Raw genomic sequence first — 26,825 nt, forward strand, 5'->3', positions numbered from 1 at the left:
CACCACACACACATCTGCGTACACTCACACACACATCAGCACATGCACAAACACAAACATTAGCACAAGGACAAACAACACCCACACACAAACACCCACATACACACACACACATAAACACATCAACGCACAGACATCAGCACACATTCACATCAACGCACACGCACAAACACGCGTTGGGACATGCACACACACACACACACACACACACACACACACACACACACACACACACACACACACACACACACATGATTAGTAGATGATACACGCACACTCTCTCTCTCTCACACACACACACACACACACACACACACACACACACAATAAATGTATGATACTCTCTCCTGCGCAGCTGATTTGCATGTCTGGCAGAGCATCAGTGATTGTGAGTGTGTGCGTCCTGTACTGTATCTCTGACAGTCCTAACATGATGCTCTTTGTCACGTTGATGCTCTCTGTCAGCTTCTAATTGACACTGGCAGAGTAATCTTCAGTCTGAGTCACGGGTTAAAGCTGCACTTCAAAGAAAGCGCTTGTTAGCATTAGCTAAGATGTAATGTAGCTGCAGAGAGCAATTTGTTAGCATTTCTGTTGACGAGATTGGCACATGAAGAATCTGTGAGTCAAACCCAGAGACTGTTCTGAGGTGACATATACTGCAGTATAATCTCTACAATGACATTCGTTCATTTTATTTTCGGTTTAGTCATTTTATTAATCCGGGGTCGCCACAGCGGAATGAGCCACCAATTCACCCAGCATATGTTTTACGCAGCGCATGCACTTCCAGCTGCAACCCAGCACTGGGAAACACCCATACACTCATACACTACGGCTAGCTTGTTCCATTCACCTATAGTAAATGTGTTTGGACTGTGGGGGAAACCAGAGCACCAGGAGGAAACCCACGCCAACATGGGAGAACATGCAAACTCCACACAGAAATGCCAACTGACCCAGCCGAGGCTCGAACCAGCGACCTTCTTGCTGAGAGGCAATTGTGCTACTCACTGCACCACTGTGATGCCAAAATTCATTCATTCATTTATAATGTCACAGATCATTTCGGTTTCATTTAATGTTATTACATTTTTTTGTAATAAACAAACAAAATAACATTAATAAAACACAGTTCAATAAAAATAAAAAATGATATAAAAAATTATATAAAAACAGATAAATAAAAAAATTGTAACATCTATAATTTTTTTAACAATTTAAATTCCAATCCTATTACACAGCATAACAATTTTTATTTTTTTAATAAACAAAAGCTGCACAAACATATTCAATAGGAATACATGGCAATTTTCAACTGAAACAGACAATGTAGTTACAGTATCTAACCAGCAGGGAATTACTAGACCACGCTAATAAACAGTTTTTGACTAATAACAGGACACAATATTCACCCACCATTTTCTTTTTTTCTGATAAAAAATTCATTCATTAAGACAGAAAAGACCTCATTCCGTCACATTATTTCTATTTCAATTAATTTTAGTACATTTTTCATTGTATCACAGTTTAATAAGAATATAAAGACAATAATAAAAATAATATAATAACAATAAAAAATAATTAAATTAAATTAAAAAACATATAACATGAGTTTTAAATCATTCATTTATTCATTTACTTTTCAGCTTAGTCCCTTTATTAATCCGGGGTCGCCACAGTGGAATGAACCGCCAACTTATCCAGCATATTTTTATGCAGCAGATGAATAAATAAATAAATAATTAAATAAATAAAAGGATCGCTTAAACAACACAATGAAACTCTAAGTGTTCTCTTTATTTTTTTAGCAATATATTTCAATGAATCTTATTTAGTTTTTATTATTTAGTTTTGATTGCATCACAAATAGGTCAATAAATTAAAATAAAAAAAAATAAAAATAAAATAAAAAAAAACAATAAATAAAATGAATAAAAATACAAAAAAAATTAAAAATTAAATAATTTTTTATAAAACAAAATTAAATAATAAAAAATAAAATAATAAAATGAAATGAAATAAAAAAGAAGATAAAAATTAAATAAAAAATTAAATTAAAAAATATAAATTAAAAATATATTTATTTGAAAAAGTCAAGTGACTGAACACGAGAAATGAATGCTAAAGAGTTGCAAAACTATTTTACATTTTTCACAATATTTAGAAATGTTGCTGTATTTTTAACAGCCTTAATGTACAAAAGCTGCACATGTGTATTTAATTATTATACTTGGCAACTTTCAACTGAAAAAGAGGGCGTAGTTACAGCATCTAACCAGCAGGGGCTTACTAGGCCACGTTAACACTAGCATTTTGATTAGCATTCTTGTAAATACAACCCCTCAGAGTCTACAACACACAACTAAACAAGCTTGTGGCCTAATGTTGACAAGCCAAACCCTTCTAAGTTACAAACGCCTCACAGCAGAACAAAGCAATGACTTATTCATCGTGCCGGAGGCTGGGTTTTTACTTCTAATCAAACTTTCAGACATTTGATTTCTAATTAACGACATTAAATATTGCATGCCATGAGAAACTCGCCCCTGAGTCTTCCAAGATCCGACTTTCCTTTTCTGTCTTTTGAAACGAAATCTCAGCAGATTACGAACAGATCAGTGTTACACTTTCAAACAAAGAGCTCTGCCTGTGTGTGTGTGGGAATAAAAACCCTTATCAGATAATTCAATTAATCTGAAAGTATATCATCAGACTGACATGCATCGACGTCCCCCTGATGAATTATGGTGCATGAAGCATATCTCCGAACACTCTGAAGCCGCTCAAACAATGTTGAAGCTTCACAGGGAAAAGATTCGCACTTCGGGCTGATAAGACAAAAGCTCTTATCTGGATGTGTTTATGCAAGAGGAGGGAGAAAGAGAATAAGAGAGAGAGACGTGTTTCAGGCCGGTGTGTGTTTCTAACAGAGATGCGGATTTTAGACCTGACAGGACAGCAGGAACACAGAGACACACTGCACTCTAATAGAAGACCTGATAGGGGTTGCTAGGGTGTTTCAAGTGGTTGCTAGGGTGTTCTGAGAGACTGGGAGGTGATAAGTTTAAAATTTCATGATCAAGACTGGCTGACAAACAAAATCAAATATAGAATAAAAAAGGACTGAGAGAGGTGCAGCTTTAATTATCTATTCATTCATTTTCGTTTCGGCTTAGTCCCTTTATTAATCAGGGGTTGCCACAGCGGAATGAACCACGAACTTATGCAGCATATGTTTGATGCCCTTGGATGCCCTTTTAGCTGCAAACCATCTCTGGGAAACATCCATACACTCTCATTCACACTCATACACTACAGACAATTTAGCCGACCCAATTCGCCTGTACCGTATGTATTTGGGAAACCAGAGTACCCGGAGGAAACCCATGCGGACACAGGGAGAACATGCAAACTCCACACAGAAATGGCAACTGAGCGACCAGCGACCTTCTGGATGTGTGGTGACAGCACTACCTGCGCTACCGTGTCGCCCATTATACAATAATGGGTGATACAATATACAATAATAATATTAATAATAATAACATGTATTATTCTTTTTGTTATTATTATTATTAATATTATTATTATTATTGTTGTTGTTGTTGTTGTTGTTTTTATTATTACTATTATTATTATTATTATTACTATTAATTGTTGTTATTATTATTATTATTATTATTATTATTAATAATATTATTATTACTATTAATTATTATTATTATTATTATTATTATTATTATTATTAATATTATTATTACTATTAATTATTATTATTATTATTATTATTATTATTATTACTATTAATTATTATTAAAATAATAATTATTATTATTATTATTATTGTTGTTATCACTATTATTATTATTATTATTATTAATATTATTATTGTTATTTTTAGGTGACGCAGTGGCGCAGTAGGTAGTGCTGTCGTCTCACAGAAAGTGGGTCGCTGGGTCGCAGGTTCAAGCCTCGGCTGGGTCAGTTGCCGTTTCTGTTTGAAGTTTGTATGTTCTCCCTGCATTCCTGTGGGTTTCCTCCGGGTGCTCCGTTTTCCCCCACAGTCCAAAGACATGAGGTACAGGTGTATTGGGTAGGCTTAATTGTCCGTTGTGTGTGTGTGTGTGTGTGTGTGTGTGTGAATGTTTCCCAGAGATGGGTTGCGGCTGGAAGGGCATCCGCTGCATAAAAATGTGCTAGATAAGTTGCCGGTTCATTCCGCTGTGGCGACCCCGGATTAATAAAGGGACTAAGCCAACAAGAAAATTAATGTTATTATTATATATATATTATTTATTATTTAAATTATATATATTATTTAATAATAATAATAATAATAATAATTATTATTATTATTATTATTATTATTTTTAGTAGTAGTAATATTAGTATTATTATTATTACTTCAGCAACCCTCTGGCCTTACTCAGTGTAAATGAATATGAGCCAGCCAATCACCTCACTCGAATCCAATAGAAAATACGAATTTAAGCTCAGATTTCATAGACGAGACCCATAGATTTTGACATTCTGTTGAAATCTGTGTAAAACTCACACCTGAGCAATGCTCGTGACTTCATTCTCCATATAAGAGACATCTTTAAGCTGCCATCACCAAAAAAGGCCTTTTATATAAAGTATTAAATATGTTTCATTCGTTCATTTTCTCATCAGCTTAGTCCCTTTAATTATCCGGGGTCACAACAGCGGAATGAACCGCCAACTTATCCAGTAAGTTTTTATGCAGCGGATGCCCTTCCAGCAGCAACCCATCCCTGGGAAATAAATACATTTCAGTAGTTCAGTAATTTCTCCTTGTGTCATTTCATTGTTTAAACACATAATGTTTTGAGTTTTTTGTTGTTGTTGTATTTTTATGTTTGTATTGTTACTGAAATCTGGTTTAATTCCATGTTACAAATTTTAAAAACAAGGTGAAGCATAGAAGATCTCTCACCACTCGCTGTTTGACATTGGGTTTCTGCAGGAGCCATTCGATGTCCAGCGATTGCCCATTGGACTGCCAGAACTGATGATGGCATGGCAACGTGCCGTTGTCCCCAACAACCCGCTTCATCTCAGTCTCAGCCCCGGCCGACAGCAAACTCAACAACACTACAGAGAAAAAACAAACAGAGCATTTCTATGAGATAATGTGATGGTGGACAATTACACATCCAGGAGATATTTATATGCAATATATACTGTACAAAGCCAGAAAACTGTTATCAGAAAGTCAGCTTACAGTTATCATATGTCAATATACCGTTATTTATTTACAGTTTGTTTACTCTAGCATTTTTGCAGTATTTAGTTCTGAATCACAGCCATATTTACAGTCTATCAAAGTGCAAAAATACTGCTGAACGGTTAGCAAAATCGCCACTCTCTCAAACAAGGCCTCAATGAAGCCGTGGCTCTCTCTGCCACAGGGATCCTGGCTAATTTACTGGAGGCTGTTGGACATCGCCGCAGGCTCGAGTAGCATTACAGACAGGCGTCGTGGGGATTTGCAGACTAGTGAGGTCCCACGAGGCGGGAATAGGACGAGATGCGCAATTCCCCTCCACCTGGTGAGAGGAGCTCGCAATACAAACAATGCGGCATAACTCACAGCTTCAGCCGTCTCACATGTGCAACAACCAACTGATATTTCTGGAGCTCTGGCATTAGCATAACATTACACATAATCTGCTGTCGAATATCGCAAATAGCTGCAGCTCTATGAGCGACCATGCTCGCAAAACACATACGTCCTGCTTCTGTAAATATTATGACACTTCCTCATTTTAGCTGCTCAGCCCGAGGGAACTGGAAAGGGAGTGAGCTGCACTGCTAAACGCAGGGGTTTAAGATTGATGGACGTGCCGGGTTAAAGTGTGTTTTGTCTGGCTGTGCTCGTTTGGCTATCGCCGTGTCATGCTAGGAATGCATGTGCCACGTGTCGCTGGCCAAAGCATGGCGCGTGATGAGTTGACTGACATGCATGAGTGACTGTCCGCGGCCTGTGAAACACCACCTGTGCCAAAACACCGGTCATGCAGGATCAGGCCGACTGTAATGCATCCTATTTACTCTTCCTGAAGTTCACCAGGGTAAAACTACACCATACAATTAAAGACATACTTATTAGCCATCCTGTCCCTGCTGAAAAATCCAGCTTAAACCAGCCTAGGCTGGTTGGCTGGTTTTAGCTGGTCGACCAGGCTGGTTTTAGAGGGGTTTTGGCCATTTCCAGGCTGGTTTCCAGCCATTTCCAGCCTGGTCTTAGCTGGTCAGGCTGGGAGATGACCAGCTAAAACCAGCTTGACCAGCCTAGCCAAGCTGGGAGTCCAGCCAAAACCAGCTATATCCAGCTTAAACCAGGCTGGTTTTAGCTGGATTTGGCTGGTAATTTTCTTGCCTGAACAGCTAAGACCAGGCTGGAAATGGCTGGAAACCAGCCTGGAAGTGGCCAAAACCCCTCTAAAACCAGCCTGGTAGACCAGCTAAAACCAGCCAACCAGCCTAGGCTGGTTTAAGCTGGATTTTTCAGCAGGGGTGGATTTTGTTTTAAATGTTTGTAGTGCCAAACACACATTATTGTTTTCTAGTAGCCTAAACTAGATGTTTTCTAAATAGGTTTACCAGAGGGCCCCAAGGCTGCAATGAAATACAAGTCAAAGTAAATTTAAAAATCACTTCTTTCTTCTTTTATTTGCGTTTTCCATACTGTATCAACTTTTTCTGATTTTCGGTTGTATTTCAAAGTAACATTTTAGATGATATATATTTTAGGGCCCTATTATACAACCGGCGCAATGTGGCGCAAGGCGTGACGCAATGGTTGTTTGCTAGTTTCAGCTCGGCGCAAGAGTCGTTTTGACGTTTTTCGCTACGCTGTTTAAATAGCAAATGCATTTGCGCTCATATGTGCGCCTATAGGCGTTCTGGTCTAAAAAGGGAGGAGTGTTGAGGTGTATTGCTGGCGCGTTGCTATTTTGAGAAACTATAATAGATTTTTCAATAGACCAGAACAAAGTCGGTCTATTGTCCAGTGCAAAGCGCGTTAGTTGTGCGCCACGCTTAAGGCTGATTTATACTTCTGCGTCAAATGCATGCGTATGCTGCAGCGCTGACGCATAGCCCTTCGCCGTGGCCGTCGGCGTCGCTGACGTGCACCTCTCAAAAAATGTAACTACACGTAGCAACGACGCGTAGCGCAAGCCCTGTGATTGGTAGCGCTGACGAGTCTGGGCGGGACTGAGAGCTGCACGAATGGTGCGAGCCTGATGGAGCGATTGTTTACAAGCGTGAAGTCCCGTGAAGGAGCTCCGGAAAGAAATTCGCAGATTTTTACCTAAATTCCCCACATAATGGCAAAAAACATTTTCACAGATTCCGTCTGGCCCTATATGGGATAACTAAAGAAACTGCTGTTTAAAGGAATAAATACAATCCCAGAGCTTGTGTCCACCTGGGTTTGACCTATGCATTTTAACTGTGACAAAGAAAAATGTTTTTACAAGTGACTGTCTGGTTAACACTGGAAGATATTAGAGGGTAGTATTCCCATGAACTGTGGTGTCCTCTTTGCTTCAATGAATCTGCATTATTCTGGCAAATAATACCTTTCATGCATTAAATCAGATAAGTTTCACTCTAAGTGTTTTGTTTTAAAAGATATTGTTTAATGTCCAGTTGTTTGAAACTGCTGTTTAAAAAAAGATTATTAAAGTCCTTGTTAAGATGATCAAATTGTTTAAATGTACATGTTTTATTGTGTTTTGTATGATGCATTGTCTATTGTGAGATTATTGTTAATCTGCATTGTGGCTCCACACTGCTGAACAGGAAATTTAATTACATTTTTCTCAATCCATACTTGTTGAGTTTAATTAACATTATTGCTTGTAATCTGTTGCCTTAATTTAATTGTGTAGATATAAAGCAATATTTTCTAGAGCTGATGACCACAGGCTCCACACATTTCATGTTAAATCTAAATAAAAGCATTGAGTAGTTTTCATTAACATCGTGTCAGTTTTTCTGTTCAATTTAATTAATATTTTTGTTTAAAATTTGCTAATTTCTTTATGTACTTTTTGTGGTTACTCAATTTAATTGACTAATTTTAAATAAGCTAATTTGATTAATTGTTACTCAATCCATATATGTTGAATTTAATTAAGGCTTAACCATTTAATAAAGGCTTAACCATGTTGATTCGGCAAGCTAGGGTAATTGGGATTATTATTAGTTTGTTGTGTGGACAATCCAAAAAAAAAAAAAAAAAATATATATATATATATATATATATATATATATATATATATATATATATATATATATATATATATATATATATATATATATATATATATATTGCTTAAGGGGTCTCATAATATTGATTTTAAAATAGGTTTAAAAACATTAAAAACAGTTTTTTTCTAGCTGAAATGAAACAAATAAGACTTTCTCCAGAAGAAAAAAAAATAATATCAGACATACTGTGAAAATTTCCTTGCTCTGTTCAACATCATTTAGGAAATATAAAAAAAAATTAAAAAAACAGGCAAAGGGAGGGCTAATGATTCTGACTTTAACTGTATATAACTGTCCTCGTTAATGAAGGAGACTTGAACCCAAATAATATATATATATATATATATATATATATATATATATATATATATATATATATATATATATATATATATATATATATATATATATATTATTTGGGTTCAAGTCTCCTTCATTAACGAGGAGGAGGCAGGCTTTATGACTTGTACTGCAGCCAGCCCCCAGGAGGCGATCTAACGGCCGAGACCTTCACTCAAAAGCAGGCTTGCGGCACACTTAGTATATATAATAAAAAGTAACTAACTATTTACTTGAGTAATTTTTTCATCAAATACTTTTTTCCTTTTACTCGAGTAACTTTTAAGATAGCTACTTTTACTTGAGTAGAAATTTCGGCAAGTACTTTTACTTGAGTATAGATTTTGGACACTCTACCCACCTCTGGCTATTTGTATACTATACAATATTTGGTAGCCTATAGCATAAAGAAATGGACATCTTTTTTTCACTTAAAAGCAAAGCCACCATCAATAGTTTGACCCTTGATGCAGGCGTTTGTGTTTGGCATACTTCCCCACGATCTTCTCCTCTATCTCCTTCTGTTCCTACAAATAAAAGAGCATGGCTCATCCACCTGCGCACGTTATCCTTCAAACAGCAAGAAGCGAATTAGCATAATGTGGGAATGTTGATATATAGGCAGTACCTGCGCTCATTCTGAGAGAGCTTTAATGAGAAGAAAGCCAGATCTGCACGGGTCTCTTCAGGCCACATCCTCAAGTCATTCTCATTAAAGTTGTGTTTCGGATTCAGCTCTATGATCTCAAAGGGCTCCATAGGCTGCAGGCGGTGAGAAGAATTAGAGAAATGGCTGTGCTGCTGTGGCTCTTTGTCTCTTCGCATGAGGAAAATGCTGAAGTAAAACAGTGAGTCAGCAGAAAGCAGCGTGAGCTCCCCTGCAGTCAGGCCTGCTCATGACTCTTTAATGCAGCGCTCGCGTCCTCCATCATCCGCTGTGATCTACACAGTCAGACGTAGGTGTGTGTGTGTGTGTGAAACATTCAATTGATTTCAGGAAGGATGGTATGGCTCGATAGTGTAGACACAAGAACAATATGGGTGTTTGTGAAAGTCACATTGAAAAGTTTGACTTTTTTCTACTGTCGGCTTTTGGGCAAACTATTCCTCATACCATTTTGAATTATGAAAAGTATTTTTTAGTGTTTTGCTGTACACTACCTGACAGACATCTTAACTATTATCCAAGTTTTAAGAACAACAAATAATAACTTGACTTCTAGTTGATCATTTGGTATCAGAAGTGGCTTAAATAAAAGGTAAAGGCCTCTAGATTACGCTTATTTTTCCAAAATAAAATATGATCATGCCATGATTTTTAATTATTTAATTAAGAAAGTAAGGTCTGACTTTGCTTAGACAAAAGTCTTGTCAATTAACAGGAATAATGTCCAGTATAGAATATAAAGTTATGCTGCAGTGGAGAAAGAATGAATATTGTGTCTGACTCCATCATGTGCTTGGAGGACTGCATCCATACATCTCTGACATGACTCAAATCACTGATTAATAAAGTCATCTGGAATGGTGAAGAAAGCGTTCTTGCAGGACTCCCACAGTTCATCAAGATCCTTTGGATTTATCTTTAATGCCTCCTTCTCCATCTTACCCCAGACATGCTCAATAATGTTTAAGTCTGGTGACTGGGCTGGCCAATCCTGGAGCACCTTCTTTGCTTTCAGGAGCTTTGATGTGGAGGTTGAAGTATGAGAAGGAGCGATATCCTGCTGGAGAATTGTCCCTCTCCTGTGGTTTGTAATATAATGGGCAGCACAAATGTCTTGATACCTCAGGCTGTTGATGTTGCCATCCACTCTGCAGATCACTTGCACGCCCCCACACTGAATATAACCCCAGACCATGATTTTCACTTCACCAAACTTGACTGATTTCTGTGAAAATTGTTGGTCTATGCAGGTTCCAGTAGGTCTTCTGCAGTATTTGTGATGATTGGGATGCAGCTCAACAGATGATTCATCAGAAAAATCCACCTTCTGCCACTTTTTTTCAAATGATCAACAAGACATCATTAAACGTTGCTCTTACAACTGAGAAACGACAATACTTTAGTCAGGTAGTGTATTTTATAATAAATCAGAATTTTTCAATTATTTAAAGTCAAGTCATTCTGGAATGTCTGGACATACAACGGAACGAAATGTCAAAATTATAAGCCCTCCTGTGAATTTTTGTCTCTTTTTCAAATGTTTCCCAAATGATGTTAAACAGAGGAAGGAATTTCTTAAAGTATTTATTCTATATATTATCTTCTGGAGAAAGTCTTATTTGTTTTATTTTTCCTAGAATAAAAGCAGTTTAGAATTTTTTAAAACAGTATTAACATCAATATTATTAGCCCCTCTTTTTTAGATTGTCCACAGAACAAACCATTAAAAAAATTAAATGACTGAATTTTAATTTATAATATTTTATGGTTAAACAACAGGCATTGAGCAGTGATTGTGCCTAATAAACTGTAATAACTGACAAAAAAACTGACATCCTTCTTATCTAATAATGCATTTTATATGATTTTGAGATAGCGTTCATTTGATTTAAATAAATTTGGCTACACGTTACAGGCTAACCTGACATTTAAAAAATTATTTTAAAATTGTACTTCTTACCTATAAGGCTTTAAATAATCTAGCTCCTGTATATCTAACCAACCTTCTGCCTCGCTACAATTCAACTGGCTCTTTAAGATCTCAAAACTCAGGGCTTCTAGTAATACCCAGAATAGCAAATCTGCTAAAGGAGGTCGAGCCTTCTCATTTATGGCTCCTAAACTCTGGAATAGCCTTCCTGATAATGTCCGAGGCTCAGACACGCTCTCTCTGTTCAAAACTAAATTAAAGACCTATCTTTTAACATATACACTTAATACACTAAGACACTTCTTTAAACATGTACACATCACCTACAGTTGAAGTCAGAAATACCCCCCCCCCATCCCCCGCCGCCCCAAATTATTGGGCCTCTTGTTTATTTTTTTCCCCAATTTCTGTTTATTGGAGAGAAGATTTTTTCAGCACATTTCTAAACATAATAGTTTTAATAACTAATTTCTAAAAACTGATTTACTTTTATCTTTGTCATGATGAAAGTAAATAATCTTTTACTAAATATTTTTCAAGACTCTTCTGTACAGCTTAAAGTGAGATTTAAAGGCTTAACTAGGTTAACTGAGTTAACTAGGCAGGTTAGGGTAATCAGGCAAGTTATTGTATAACGATGGCTTGTTCTGTAGACCATCGACAAAAAAAAAAAAAAAGCTTAAAATGGGTTAATAAGTTTGTCCTTAAAATGAATTTAAAAAAATTAAAAACTCCTTTTATTCTAGCCGAAATAACACAAATAAGACTTTCGCCAGAAGAAAAAATATTATCAGACATACTGTGAAATTTTCCTTGCTCTGTTAAACATCATTTGGGAAATATTTCAATAAGTCAAAGGGGGGCCAATCATTCTGACTTCAGCTGTAAATCCTATAAAATTGCAGGTAAATGATGTCTGTATATAATAACTTATATTTGATTGTAACTTTAACTTAATTTGTTTGTAATGTAATAATGTGCACCTTTTGTAAAGCTGCTCTGAAACAATAATTATTTATTTAAAATTCAACTGAATTGATTTGAATATACAACACGCACTGTACATTAGCATTATAACAGTCAGTATATTGGTATATAGCAGTTATTTAAACAAATCATTGACAACTATTGACCATGCTTACTAAAACAATTAGCAGTATCATCTTCAAAAGTGCACATATAGTCTTTCATACCATTTGATGTTACTTTTAATAAGTGTTTATTTGATTTTTAAAAAAATCATACATGCTAACTTGACACATCTGCATTATTTCAGTCAGCATATTGACCTTTTTATCATATATATATATATATATATATTCATACATTTTTCATCTTGAGAAGAAGCAGATACAAAGGCTACATGTAAAGTACACTGGCAGAATTATGATTATTGCACGCGTCTGACACGGATACGAATGTTGCACACAAAAACCTGCATTTCTCAGCATTCAGGGCATTGAGGTGAATGCTGTATCTCAATGCTCACACCTCTGACGGCATTTCTCCTTAGACACTCTGTAGCTCAACTTGCTGAGTCATTCCTCGCCTGCTACCGTTACGGATGGACATAATAATGTGTTGGAACAAGCTGGCAAGAAATCGAAGAACAGAATGAAAGCTGTTTTAATTTCATCCTCCTTCAAGGAGGCAAAAAAATAAGTATTCTGCCAGCCAGGTGGTTAAACAGCACTCCTTCACATCTTACTGTGCTTTAAACTTCAGTTCAGACTGAAAAGACGAGATACGTGATGCTGGATTTGGAAACTGTGCTTTTAAAGCGTACGTTTGACATGCTTTGTTCTTTCTCAAGACGAATGCCAGATGAAATATCGCTAGAATCTACATACTGTAAACCAACAAACAGATTGCAGTTGTTGCACTTTCACCTCTTACTAAAATGTAAAGGATCTCCTAGGATCTGGAATGTACCTCCTAAAGTGACGTGTAAAAAATATATAATAATGAAGACTTTCATGCAGGGGCGGACTGGGAAAGCATTTTCCACCGGGCCAATGTTACAGTTAGTCAGGCCACATTAGTCAGTGGGCTGGGCACCTTGGGGTTGTTGTGCGCAACAGGCTAAAGTCATGCTGCCAGGCCACATCCGATGCAATCTAGAAAGTGAAGAGCGGGTGGGGGGTTAATGGGGGCGCGGCAGGCCAGACTCGCGGTGGCAGGCCTGATTGACCATCAGGCCACCGGGAATTGGCCCGGTGCTCCCTATGGCCAGTCCGCCCCTGCTTTCATGTATGAATCATAGTATCATAAGCACACATGAAAGTCTTCATTATTGCATTTTTTTTTTAACATCACTTTAGGTGCTCTGTACATTGTACATGTATGTATACTCTATGTTGTGCGAGTCAGAATTATCAGCCGCCCTGTTCATTTTTTTTCCCCCAATTTGTGTTTAACGGAGAGAAGATTTTTTTTTAGCACATTTCTAAACATGATAGTTTTAATAACTCATTTCTAATAACTGATTTTTTTTTTTATCCTTGTCATGATAACAGTAAATAATATTTGACTAGATATTTTTCAAGACACTTCTATACAGCTTAAAGTGACATTTAAAGGCTCAACTGGGTTAATTAGGTTAACTAGGCAGGTTAGGGTTGTTAGGCAAGTCAATGCATAACGATGATTTGTTCTGTAGACTATCGAAAACAATATATATAGCTTAAAGGGGTTAATAATATTGACCTTAAAATGGTGTTTAAAAAATGTAAAACTCCTTTTATTCTAGCCGAAATAAAACAAATAAGACTTTCTTCAAAGGAAAAAATACACGAGGCCGCAGGCTAAGTGCCTTAGTGCCCCCACCAGTGCCGATATACAGCCTTATCACACTGCTACAAGTGTGATATTGTGTTTATACAACAGTTTGACGGCATAATTGTGTGTATAAAAACAAAATCAAACATGGAACCCTTTTGTATGAGGAACTACTTTCTTCCGCGTTGGATTCAAATCATAAGCTGACAGTTAAACAGCCGAGCAAGCATCTTTTAAACTTTAGATCTGTAGTGTCTGCTTTTTGGTGGCTGTAAGTGGCCGGAGTAATACACAAAGTGTAAAGAGGCAGTATGGGTGCTGATGTTACTTAAATATATCACAGCTATCAGCCAATCAGATTCGAGAACCAGACGGAACTGTTGTATATATATATATATATATATATATATATATATATATATATATATATATATATATATATATATATATATATAAATTAAATCATATATATATATATTTATATATATTTATATATATATATATATATATATATATATATATATATATATATGTGTGTGTGTGTGTGTGTGTGTGTGTGTGTGTGTGTGTGTGTGTGTGTGTGTGTGTGTGTGTGTGTATGTGTGTGTGTGTGTGTGTGTGATTTATATTATTTAATTTTGAGGGATTTACTTATATTTTTCAAATCTTGCATTAAAATAAAAAACAGCTTTCTCCATCTTGATATTATTTTTACATATCAAATTCACAAATCCTGGGCTATGATATGCAATGAACACTTTCACATTGAAACCATTTCCAAGTGAACACGATCAAGTCCTTTTTTGTTGTTAAATCTACAATTTCATGTACTGAAAACAAAAATTCTTGTCAAAAAATTTAAATAAAATAAATAAATAAATAATAAAAAAACTTGTCAAAATGATCCCTTTTTACTGGATTTTGCAAAAATGCTCACTTTGGTTATGAACAGGTAATACACATAATGCTCACATTGAGAAAATAACGCTATTATTAAAAATAAATAATAAAACTTGCACTCTGGGGTAAGCAGTGGCGCAGGTGCTGTCGCCTCACAGCAAGAAGGTTGTTGGGTTGCTGGTTCGAACTTTGGCTCAGTTGGTGTGGAGTTTGCATGTTCTCCCTGCCTTCATGTGGGTTTCCTCCGGGTGCTCCGGTTTCCCCCACAGTCCAAAGACATGCGGTACAGGTGAATTGGGTAGGCTAAATTGTCCGTAGTGTATGAGTGTGTGTGTGAATGTGTGTGGATGTTTCCAAGAGATGGGTTGTGATTCTGTTGTGGCTGTGGCGACCCCGGATTAATAAAGGGACTAAGCCAACAAGAAAATGAATGAATGAATGACTTGCACTCTGGAACCAAACGAATGACCAAAAGCTGAAAGCGTTAGTCTAAACACCAGCTGAGATATCACATTATACAGTAGTCATGAACAAGATTTCATCTCAACGTTATGCTTAAATACTTACGTTCTCGCTGTTATTGCGTATTTACTGTATACATCTAACACTTATCTGCAACACTACTAATGTGGAGGTCAAAACACTTGCATTAAGTGCTGTGTTTATGCACTCATATGAAGGAAAGAGTCTTGAAGAGTTTCTTCTCTCTTTCCACTTCTGCTGCTGCTGTTTACATAGTCAATTTGCTGCATTCAATTGCCCTTTAAACTCAACTAGCTCTTAAGAGGAAATGTAACAAAAGAAAATGGAAATGAAATGGATATGTGAGTTGTGTGAAAAAAAGCCCTAGGGGGAGTTGTGCTCCATTAAACTCGCACTCAATAGAAAGCATCCCCAGCGCTAGTCATCACACTGTACCAACCAATACCTCAAAACCTCTCTCTTAAAGGGATAGTTCATCCTAAATGAAAATGTACTCAGTATTTATGAGTTGCTTAATTATGTTGAACACAAAAAAAGTTTTAATAAAAAGCAAAAAAAACAAAAAAAAAAAACAAACTGTAATCACTGACTTCCATATATAGCAGAAAAAAAAACACAATGGATGTCAATGGTTACAGGTTTCCAGTATTCTTCAAAATATAAGAATATCTTCAGTTTATCAAAAGAAAGAAACTCAATCACAAAGGAATATATTTTGAAGAATGCCGGAAGCCTGTAACCATTGACATCCATAGTAGAAAAAAATAACAATGGATGTTAATGGTTAGAGGTTTTCCACATTCTTCAAAATATCTTCACTTGAGTTTAACAGAAGAAAGAAACTCAATCACATAGCAAGATATTTGGAAGAATGCTGGAAACCTGTAACCATTGACTTCCATTGTAATTTTGTTTACCTGCTGTGAAAGTCAATGGTGACAGGTTTTCTGCTTTCTTCAAAACATCTTTGAAACTCAATCCCAAGGGAAGATATTTTGAAGAATGCTGGAAACATGTAACCATTGACTTCCATAGCAGAAAAAAATACAATGGATGTCAATGGTTACAGGTTTAAAACATTTTTTTTCAAAATATATATATTTTTTGTTCAACAGAAGAAATAAACTTAATCACAAAAGAAGATAGTTTGAAGAATGCTGGAAACCTGTAACCATTGACATAGATAGTATTAATATTTACTATGGAAGTCAATGGTTACATGTTTCCAGCATTCTTCAAAGTATCTTCGTTTTTGATTGAGGTTATTTCTTATGTTGAACACAAAAGAAGATATATTGAAGAATGCTGGAAACCCTAACCCATTGACTTCCAGAGGAGAAAAACACTATAAATGTCAATGGTTAGAGGTTTTCCACATTCTTCAAAATATCTTCCTTTGTGTCCAACATAAGAAAGAAACTCAATCACATAGCAAGATATTTGGAAGAATGCTGGAAACCTGTAAACATTGACTTCCATTGTAATTTTTTTTTACCTGCTATGAAAGTCAATGGTGACAGGTTTTCTGCTTTCTTCAAGACATCTTTGAAACTCAATCACAAGGGAAGATATTTTGAAGAAGGCTGGAAACATGTAACCATTGACTTCCATAGCAGAAAAAAATACAATGGATGTCAATGGTTACAGGTTTAAAACATTTTTTCAAAATATCTATTTTTTTGTTCAACAGAAGAAATAAACTTAATCACAAAAGAAGATAGTTTGAAGAATGCTGGAAACCTGTAACCATTGACATTCATAGTATTTATATTTACTATGGAAGTCAATGGTTACATGTTTCCAGCATTCTTCAAAGTATCTTCGTTTTTGATTGAGGTTATTTCTTATGTTGAACACAAAGGAAGATATTTTAATGAATGCTGGAAACCTCTAACCATTGACTTACAGAGTAGAAAAAAATGAACATTGAAGTCAATGGTTACAGAGTTTTTTAGCATTCTTCACAATACCTTCCTCTGTGTTTAACAAAAGAAAGCAAGTCAATCACAAAAAAATAAAAAATATTTTAAGAATGGTGGAAACCTGTAACTACTGACTTCAAGAGCAGAAGAAAACACATGCTATTGAAGTCAATGGTTACAGGTTTCCAGCATTCTTCAAAATATCTTCCTTTGTGTTCAACAGAAGAAAGTAACTCAATTACAAAGGAAGATATTTTGAGGAATGATGGAAACCTGTAACCACTGACATTCATAGTATTTTTTTTTCTATGGAAGTCAAAGGTTACAGGTTTTCATCATTGTTCAAAATATTTTCCTTTGTGTTCAACAGATAAAAGAAACTCAATTATAAAAGAAGATATTTTGAAGAATGCTGGAAACCTGTAACCATTGACTTCCATTTCAGAAAAAAAATATTACTATGAATGTCAATGGTTAAGCATTCTTCAAAATATCTTCCTTTTTTAAAAATAGAAAACAAGTAGGTTTGAAACCAACAAAGGATGAGTAAATGATGACAGAATTTCTGGGTGAACTATCCCTATAAACGTCCTTCTTAACCCCATGCTACAACCTCCATTCCTGGATTACAATCAGATGCAGTAAGGGGATTGCAATCTAGTCAAAACAATGACCGCTAATAAGCAATAATCTCATAATTCAATCTGCAGCGCAAGCCAACAAACAAAACATCAAGAATCGCAAGCAAATTCAATCCCTTATTAACCCACATGCGAAAAGAAAAATCCACGGCCAGAAAGCAAACAGAGCTGCTCAATCACTGTGACTTTTCTTTGTCTTTCTATTAGCTATGGTCTAAACGGAGACCCTTTGACCTCTAAGGATCTTAGTTTAAAAGCAGATCAAGAGCTTACGGGTCTTAATGCCGCTCGTCTTGTTATCCGTGATCTCTCGGGACTCAGGGACAATCGCTGGCATGTAAAGTATCACACAATGAAGCAGACTTTAACGCAAGAATCAATATGTGCTGTTAACTAACAGGCTGTTAAGCAGGGCTTTGTGTAAGTATGCGGTTCTGTCATAGCATCTGCTAAACATCTCAGATATAAAATAAATATATATGGTTAGGAGAATCTGCTATTTATATGTGGTTATACAGCACACTTCACCTTAAAATATAATAATACTATTATTAATTAATTAATAATAATAATAATAATAATAATAATAATAATAATAATAATAATAATAATAACAATAATAATAATAATAGATTTTTATTTATAATTTTTTTAAAAAGACGCCTCATTTATTATAAAATAGAGCAAAAACAGACATATTGCAAAACATTTTTCTTTCTTCTGCTGAACACAGAAGAAGATATTTTGAAGAATGCTGAAAACCCGTAACCAATGACTTGAATAATAATTATTTTTTGCTATATGGAAGTTACAGGTTTCCAGCATTCTTCAAAATATCATCCTTTGTGATCGAGTTTCTTTCTTCTGTTAAACACAAAGGAAGATACCTTAAAGAAAGCTGGAAACCTGTAACTATCGACTTCGATAGTATTTGTTTTTTCCTATGGAAGTCAATGGTTACAGGTTTCCAGCATTCTTCAAAATATCTTCCTTTGGGATGGAGTTTCTTTCTTCTGTTAAACACAAAGAAATATATTTTTGTAGAATGCTACAAACCTGTAACCATTGATTTCCATTGTAGAAAAAATTACTATGGCTATCAGTGATTACAGGTTTCCAGCATTCTTCAAAATATTTTCCTTTGTGATTGAGCGTCTTTCTTCTATTGAAATTATATATAAAATATATATGTTTAAAAGAAATCTGAAAACCTGTAACTACTGACTTCCATAGTATTTGTTTGTCCTACTATGGAAGTGAATGGTTACAGGTTTCTAGCATTCTTCAAAATATCTTCCTTTGTGCTCATAAGAAAGAAACTCTATCAGAAAGGAAGATATTTTGAAGAATGCTAAAAAGCAGTAACCATTGACTTCCATAGCAGAAACAATTACTATGGATGTTGATGGTTACAGGTTTCCAGAATTCTTCAAAATATCTTCCTTTGTATTCAACAGAAGAAAGAAAATCAATCACAATATGTTGAAGAATGTTGGAAACCTGTAACCATTGACATCCATAGTATTTTTTTCTGCTATAGAAGTCAATGGTTACCGGTTTCAAGCATTCTTCAAAATATCTTCCTTTGTGTTTAACATCTGACATACCCTGTCCCTTTTTATTCGCTTATTATTTGCTTTTAATTTGATTGGTTTGAGCTCAACCACTCTCACTGGCAGAGCTGATAACAAACAAAACATTATTGGCTGTTTTTCTTAAGGGGAGGGGTACCTATATGCTCCGCCCTGTCTTAATGTTTCAGTTGAGATTATGTTAAGCATTGTATAAAAAATGTACAATTTTACAGGACCCTTGAGCTCATTCTCCAAACTTTTACACTCCAGTTTCATGCATATAATCTTCTCCGTTTAGTAAATCAGCGCCTCAGACTTTCTACAGTATGTAAATGGCATCTGTTGTGACTCTAACCTACAGGCACTGGTGTAGTTCACAATGGCAGGCCATGTTTCTGAACACTGAATAGGCAATGATATGTAAATATGCGCAGTCATCCGATCTAATGTCAAGAGCAAACTGTTTTCTCAATGACTCCTTCTAGCACAGTTTTCATGAATGATCTCTGTGGGATGAGAAGTCTGTCTTGTAAAAAATACACACTAAGCTCTTGATTTAAATACAAAACAAGGCTAATTATGTCACTGTCCCTTTAAGAGTCGCTGAAGTCTTTGTTTAAACACCCTCAGCCCCCCGATGCTGTTTTGGCCTGTCTTACATCTCAACTGAACTCAATTCAATTCATTTATGAAAATAAATTCATGGGCGCTGCTGACATACAGCACACATCATCTGATTCTCTCTGACACATGATAATGCGCCGTCGCAGATGAGAAAACATGGAAATATTCAGGCCTCTGGGGTGGAGGAGCTCTACTGCGCTTCCAGACAGGTGGTAGAATTAATACACAAAACAACGATTTCTTTTTTTTTTTTTTTTTTGTGGAAGCTAGGCTGGATACGTTCAAGACATAATCAGGTAGAAAAAGGAGTGCAGCAAGAACAGTACAGTCCGGGTTTCTGTGTGAGGAGAATAATTTGATTAAGTTTAATTTGACTAATAAGACATTTTGTGCTAATTTATAATATGCTGCATAAATATTTGGCTACATATTAGCCAGCAGTCACCATGAAATTTACATTTTTCCCTTTGGTACAAAAAACTTTTTTTTTTTTTGATATATATTCTTATTTTTTTATTGCTGAATAAATTGTATTACATAATAATGATAATAATAATAATAATAATAATAATAAACATATTATAAGGTTATATATATATATATATATATATATATATATATATATATATATATATATATATATATATATAATCACAATAATGAATAAATTCTTATTATTACAATAAAAATAATAATAATAATAATAATAATAACAATAACTATAAAAATAAACTTATATTATAATATCCTTATATAAGTTGGATGAATAATTGCTGAATATTATAATAATTGTATTACATAATAATAATAATAATAATAATAATAATAATAATAACAACAATGATAATCATCATTATTTAACTTATTATAATATAATAATCTTAATAATACAGTAATACTATATATACATTTTTATAGGTAATATTACTGTATTAATAATAACATTATATTATGTTTTAAACTTTTTTTATTTATACTTTTATAAATTGGATGAATAACTGCTGAAAAAATTGTATTACATAATAATAATAATAATAATAATAATAATAATCATAATAAACTTATTCAATTATAATATTCTTAATTATATATATATAAGCAATAATAATACATACATATATATATATATATATATATATATATATATATATATATATATATATATATATATATATATATATATATATATATATATATATATATATATATATATATATAGTATTTCCATTTAAATAGGTCTGTTTGGATCAATTTAATGAATAATTACTAAATAAAATATTTTTTTTTCTAAATAATAATAACAATGTAATATATTACACAATAATGTAATATTAATTACAAAAACATTCAACTAAAATAAATAAATAAATGAATTCATCAATTCATTCATTATGAATTGAGGATTCTTTGAGAACAGGTTTATGAATCACAAATAAATGCACTTGATAAAAAAAACAATATTATGTAGCAGTGTTATGGTTCATTCATTCATTTTCCTACGGCTTAGTCCCTTTATTCATCAGGGGTCACCACAGTCGAATGAACCGACAACTTATCCAGCATATGTTTTACACAGCGGATTTCCATTGATTCCAAGATTCCAGCTGCAAGCCAGTACTGAGAAATATCCATACACTTATTCACATACACTACGGCCAATTTAGTTTATTCAATTCCCCATGTCTTTGGACTGTGGGGGAAACCGGAGCACCAGGAGGAAACCCACGCCAACATGGGGAGAACATGCAAACTCCACACAGAAATGCCAACTGACCCAGCCAGGGCTTGAACCAGTGACCTTCTTGCTGTGAGGTAACAGCGCTACCCACTGAGTCACCATGTCGCCCCAGTGTCATGACAGTTTGCTAAAACAGAACAAAAAGTGTTTCGTGATTTAAAATAAAGAATAAATAAGATTATACAAACTTAAACTGTTTTTAACCTCAAATCCCACAATTTAATCAATATATAAATATCAATACTCAACCAAATCCTCCAATAAATGTACACTAGAGTAGTGGTAAAGACACATTTTACCACAAAAAAATCAATTAATGTATGCCTTTTCAGATGACTTTGAGGTGCATGAAAGTTATATCACACTTGGATGTGCTGGATGGACAGAAATGATAAGTTGAGAACACACACACACACACACACACACACACACACACACACACACACACACACACACACACACACACACACACACACACACACACGCACGCACACAAAACGCATGAAATCACACAAACAGACTTTCCATCTGCTGTTTTGAAGACTGGTAAGTTGTTCCTCAGTGAGATCATCTGTAGCTTCATCTGTTGGGAAGTTTATCAGCTTCCAACATCGCTCTTCCCAGCTTTTAAAACACACATTGCAAGTTTTCTCTTCAGACGACACCAGCAGGCACACCCTTAATCACAAACATTTCATCAGCCAAACGTCTGCTGCTGCTTTACCCGCACACACACACACACACACACACACACACACACACACACACACACACACAGAGACGTGTTCCTATATCCCAGCAGGGACTCTCATAAACATAATAAAGTTTGAACTGTACAAACAAATACATTGGAAGTCTATGGTTTCATGTTAGACATTCTATCTGTCAACAGTGAGTAAATGATGACAGTGTTTTCAGTTTTGAGTGTACTATACCTTTAAGTGATGTTGCAAGAATCCTTAAGACTTTGTTGATTTTGTCGAATTTGCACAGGAAACTACATTACCCACAATGCTATTTAGAAAATCACAAAACAAGATATTTTGAGGAATGTTAGAAACCGGTAACCATTGACGCACATAGAAAGAAAAAACATTAACAATAGACGACAATGGTTACTGGTTTCCAAAACATTTCAAAACATATTTTTGTGTGTTTAACAAGATTAACAGATTTGTTACCTGCCAAAATTGAGTAAATGATGACAGTGGTTTCAGTTTTGAGTGAACTATCCCTTTAAACAATTTTGTTAGAATCATTTAGCCTTTGCAGGATTTGTCGAATTTGCACAGGAAAACTACATTACCCATGATGCTATGCCCAAAATCACAAAACAGGATATTTTGAAGATTTTTAGAAACCAGTAACCTTTGAAACACATTGTAGGAAAAACATATACAATGTGAGTCAATGGTTCCTGGTTTCCAAGATTTTTCAAAGTAACCTTTTTCATTGTGTGTGTTTCACAAATAAAACAACTCAAACTGATTTGTTACCTGTAAAAAGTGAGTAAATGATGACATTTTCAGTTCTGAGTGAACTATCCCTTTAAATGATTTTGTTAAAACCATTTTGCCCTTGTAGAATTTGTCAGTTGTACACAGGAAACTACATTACCCACAATGCTCTGGAGAAAACCACAAAACAAGATATTTTGAAGAATGTTAGAAACCGGTAACCCTTGACACACATTGTAGGAAAAACAAATGCAATGGAAATCAATGGTTACTGGTTGCAAGACTATTCAAGATATCATTTTTTTTTTAAACAAGATAAACAGATTTCTTATCAGCCAAAAGTGAGTAAATGATGACAGCATTTTCAGTTTTGAGTGAACTATTCCTTCAAATTATTATTTTTTTGGTTTTGTCAAATTTGCCCAGGAAAACAACATTACCCATGATGCTATGCAGAAAATTCACAAAACAAGATATTTTAAAGAATGTTGGAAACAGGCAAGGAAAAACCATTGACAAACATCGTAGAAAAAAAACAAATATGATGGAAGTCAATGGTTACCGGTTCCAAGATTTTTCAAGATATTTGTTTCAAACAAGATTAACAGATTTCTTACCAGTCAAAAATGAGTAAATAATGACATTTTCAATGTTGCGTGAACTATCCCTTTAAATGATTTTGCCAGAATAATTTTGCCTTTGTCGATTTTGTCGAGTTGGCACAGAAAAACTACATTACCCACGATGCTATGCAGAAAAATCACCAAACGAGATATTCGGAAGAATGTTAAAAGCAGGTAACCATTGAAACGCATTCCAGGAAAAAGAAATACAATGGAAGTCAATGGTTACCAATTTTCCAAGATTTTTCAAAACATCTTTTTCTGTTTGTTTAACAAGATTAGCAGATTTGTTACCAGTCAAAGGCGAATAAATGATGACAGTATTTTCAGTGTTGAGTGAACTATCTCTTTAAATGATTCTGCCAAATACCGGTAACCATTGACACATACATGTATAGTCTAAAGTGAGTAAATGATGACAGTATTTTTGAGTGAACTATCCCTCTAAATAATTTTGCCTTCTGTATTATTGACTAATCTTATATGAATCTTATAAACCCGATTTGTGCGAATAGCTCACTCTTTATGGTTTTTGAAACCAATAAAGCAACTTAATTGTAAATAGTTTTATATGAATTATTTCTTATTAGTGCAGTTAAAAAAGTCAACAATGCACATAAACCAATTAGATGTATATTTAAAACTTCAGAATCTTTATTGTTTACTTTGTTTTCCACTTATTTAAATATCAATCTGTGTTCTCGTGTTAATATGTAGGCATGTATTGTATGTATCCTAAACTCCTGAAAAACCCCCACAAAAGTTTCCTTGTGTTTTTTTAAAACAAAGCTCATTCTGATTCTGAATAGGATCCCATAGACAGAATGAATGTGTGTGCAGTCCTGGTGGTCAATGTAACCTCAGCAGGGTCTCTCTCATTTACTCCACATGAACTCGTCCTTGAGCGGCGCCATTGATGTTCAGATGGCTCTAATATTAACGCTGAAGGATGTGAATAATGGATTCAGAAGCGTGACCGGACGTTTACCCTGCTCTCATAAGGTGCGTTAAGGCACAGTTCTGACAATAGAGTGCACTAGTGACCACACACTGGCATTCATTTCTCCAAAAGTGCTTTAACCAGTGATTGACCAAACCAACCAGGAATGAGGAGAGTCACAACATCGAACACTTTGATTGGAATGTTATATCATTAGTAGGCGGAGCACACTTTGCTCACAGGAGCTTTCTGATTGGTGGGATTTTCTGCATAGCATCATGGGTAATGTAGTTTACCTGCACAAGTTCTAATGCTGAATGTGATTATTAGCTTATAGAACGAACAGTCACGTGTAAAGGTTTAGCAGTTGATCACATTATTTCTGCAAGAAAATCTACAGAGTTGGGCAGTAGTGTTCGCTACAAGCAGTGATGCTACTAGCTTATCTACATTTCTCAGTAGCGTGGCGGTATTATTGCTACTTTCTAAATTAAATAACTTTTCAGTAGCGAAGCTAATATTTTAGTCAAGTAGTGCAGTAGAGTCCACACAAGCTACATTTACAGATCATGGATCATTAGTTGATGCAGCCACCATTCACAGAAGCACCCGGAGGAAACCCACGCCAACACGGGGAGAACATGCAAACTCCACACAGAAATGCTAACTGGTCCATTGACCCTGAACTTGAACCAATGATCTTTGCTTCACCGTGCCACCTATATTTATATATATATATATATATATATATATATATATATATATATATATATATATATATATATATATATATATGAGCAATATCACACGAGTAGCTGTGCAATATGGCTGTATATACAGTGCTTATATACAGCCATATCGCTCTGCTACTCGTGTGATATTGCGTTTATACAACAGTTTGACGACACAATCGTGCATATAAATAAGAAAATCAAACACGGAGAGTCTAAAAACCCTTTTTTTATCAGGAACTACTTTCTTCCGCCATTCATTTACATCTGCAGCTGACGTCAGAACAGCAGAAGCCGTTAAAGAGATAATAAAGCTCAGGCTTTGCAGAAAGTATCCAAAAAAAAAAAAAAAGAAAAAGAAAAAAGAAAGTATCCAAGTAATAGGCAGGATAATGTACATCCAGATAGTTGTTTACACAGAATAACACCCTTAAGTCTTATATAACAGCCTGTCTGGCTTTTTTTTTTGACATGTCACAATAAAAAAGAAGAAAAAAACAATAAAAACATCACAAGTTCTGTTCTATATTGACTTTTAATATATTATAGTCACTCGTCTTTCTGTAAAACCCACTAAGAGCTAGTCTTTCCGCTCTGAAACTCTCATCTGCTTCCTATTAAAACATCAAAAAAACACACAATATTTTTCTTTTCTTTTTTTTGGCAAAATGCATTAAGCTCGCTTTCAATTAGTCTTATTGAGTAAATACTAAAACAACTAACACCTAATCTGTATTGAATCAGTATCTAGGAGACCACTCCATGTTTTTATAGCACTGAATCCAATAGTCTGTGGCTCTGGAATGCCGCTGGATCACGAAAAAAACCTGGACATGTGGAAACACACATCACACAGGACGCTTTTTGCACAAGACAGAATGACGGTTAGTTTTTCATATACAACCGTCACATTTCCCATCATGCTTTTGGGCGACTGCCCTCTTCTTCTCTCTCTCTCTACACGCACATGACAAAATGGAAAAGGGTAGAGGACATCTGAAGCTCAATCCTCACCCACGTCTCAAAGCCGGTTAGACGTTTCTGGAATGGATGTTCGCCATTTACATTTTAATTATGCCTATGAATCTTTGAGTGTTCTGTCACACTCTGAGACTAATCGCTGGATGCCTGTGGGCCTGGGAAAGACTTGAAACTAATGAATGCCGAATAA

General features: G+C 35.0%; 1 protein-coding gene across 1 annotated transcript in view; it reads right to left on the reverse strand.

The window, feature by feature from the left end:
- clmpb (CXADR like membrane protein b) overlaps positions 1–26,825 on the reverse strand; it is a 155,284-nt gene that overhangs the window by 35,979 nt on the left and 92,480 nt on the right. The window contains exon 2 of the mRNA XM_087293595.1: positions 4,961–5,118. Coding sequence (XP_087149721.1) covers positions 4,961–5,118 — 158 coding nt within the window. The remainder of the gene's footprint in view (positions 1–4,960; positions 5,119–26,825) is intronic.

Source organism: Danio rerio, chromosome 18, assembly GCF_052040795.2.
Source record: "Danio rerio strain M-AB ecotype USA chromosome 18, GRCz13ab, whole genome shotgun sequence".
Lineage (NCBI taxonomy): Eukaryota > Metazoa > Chordata > Actinopteri > Cypriniformes > Danionidae > Danio > Danio rerio.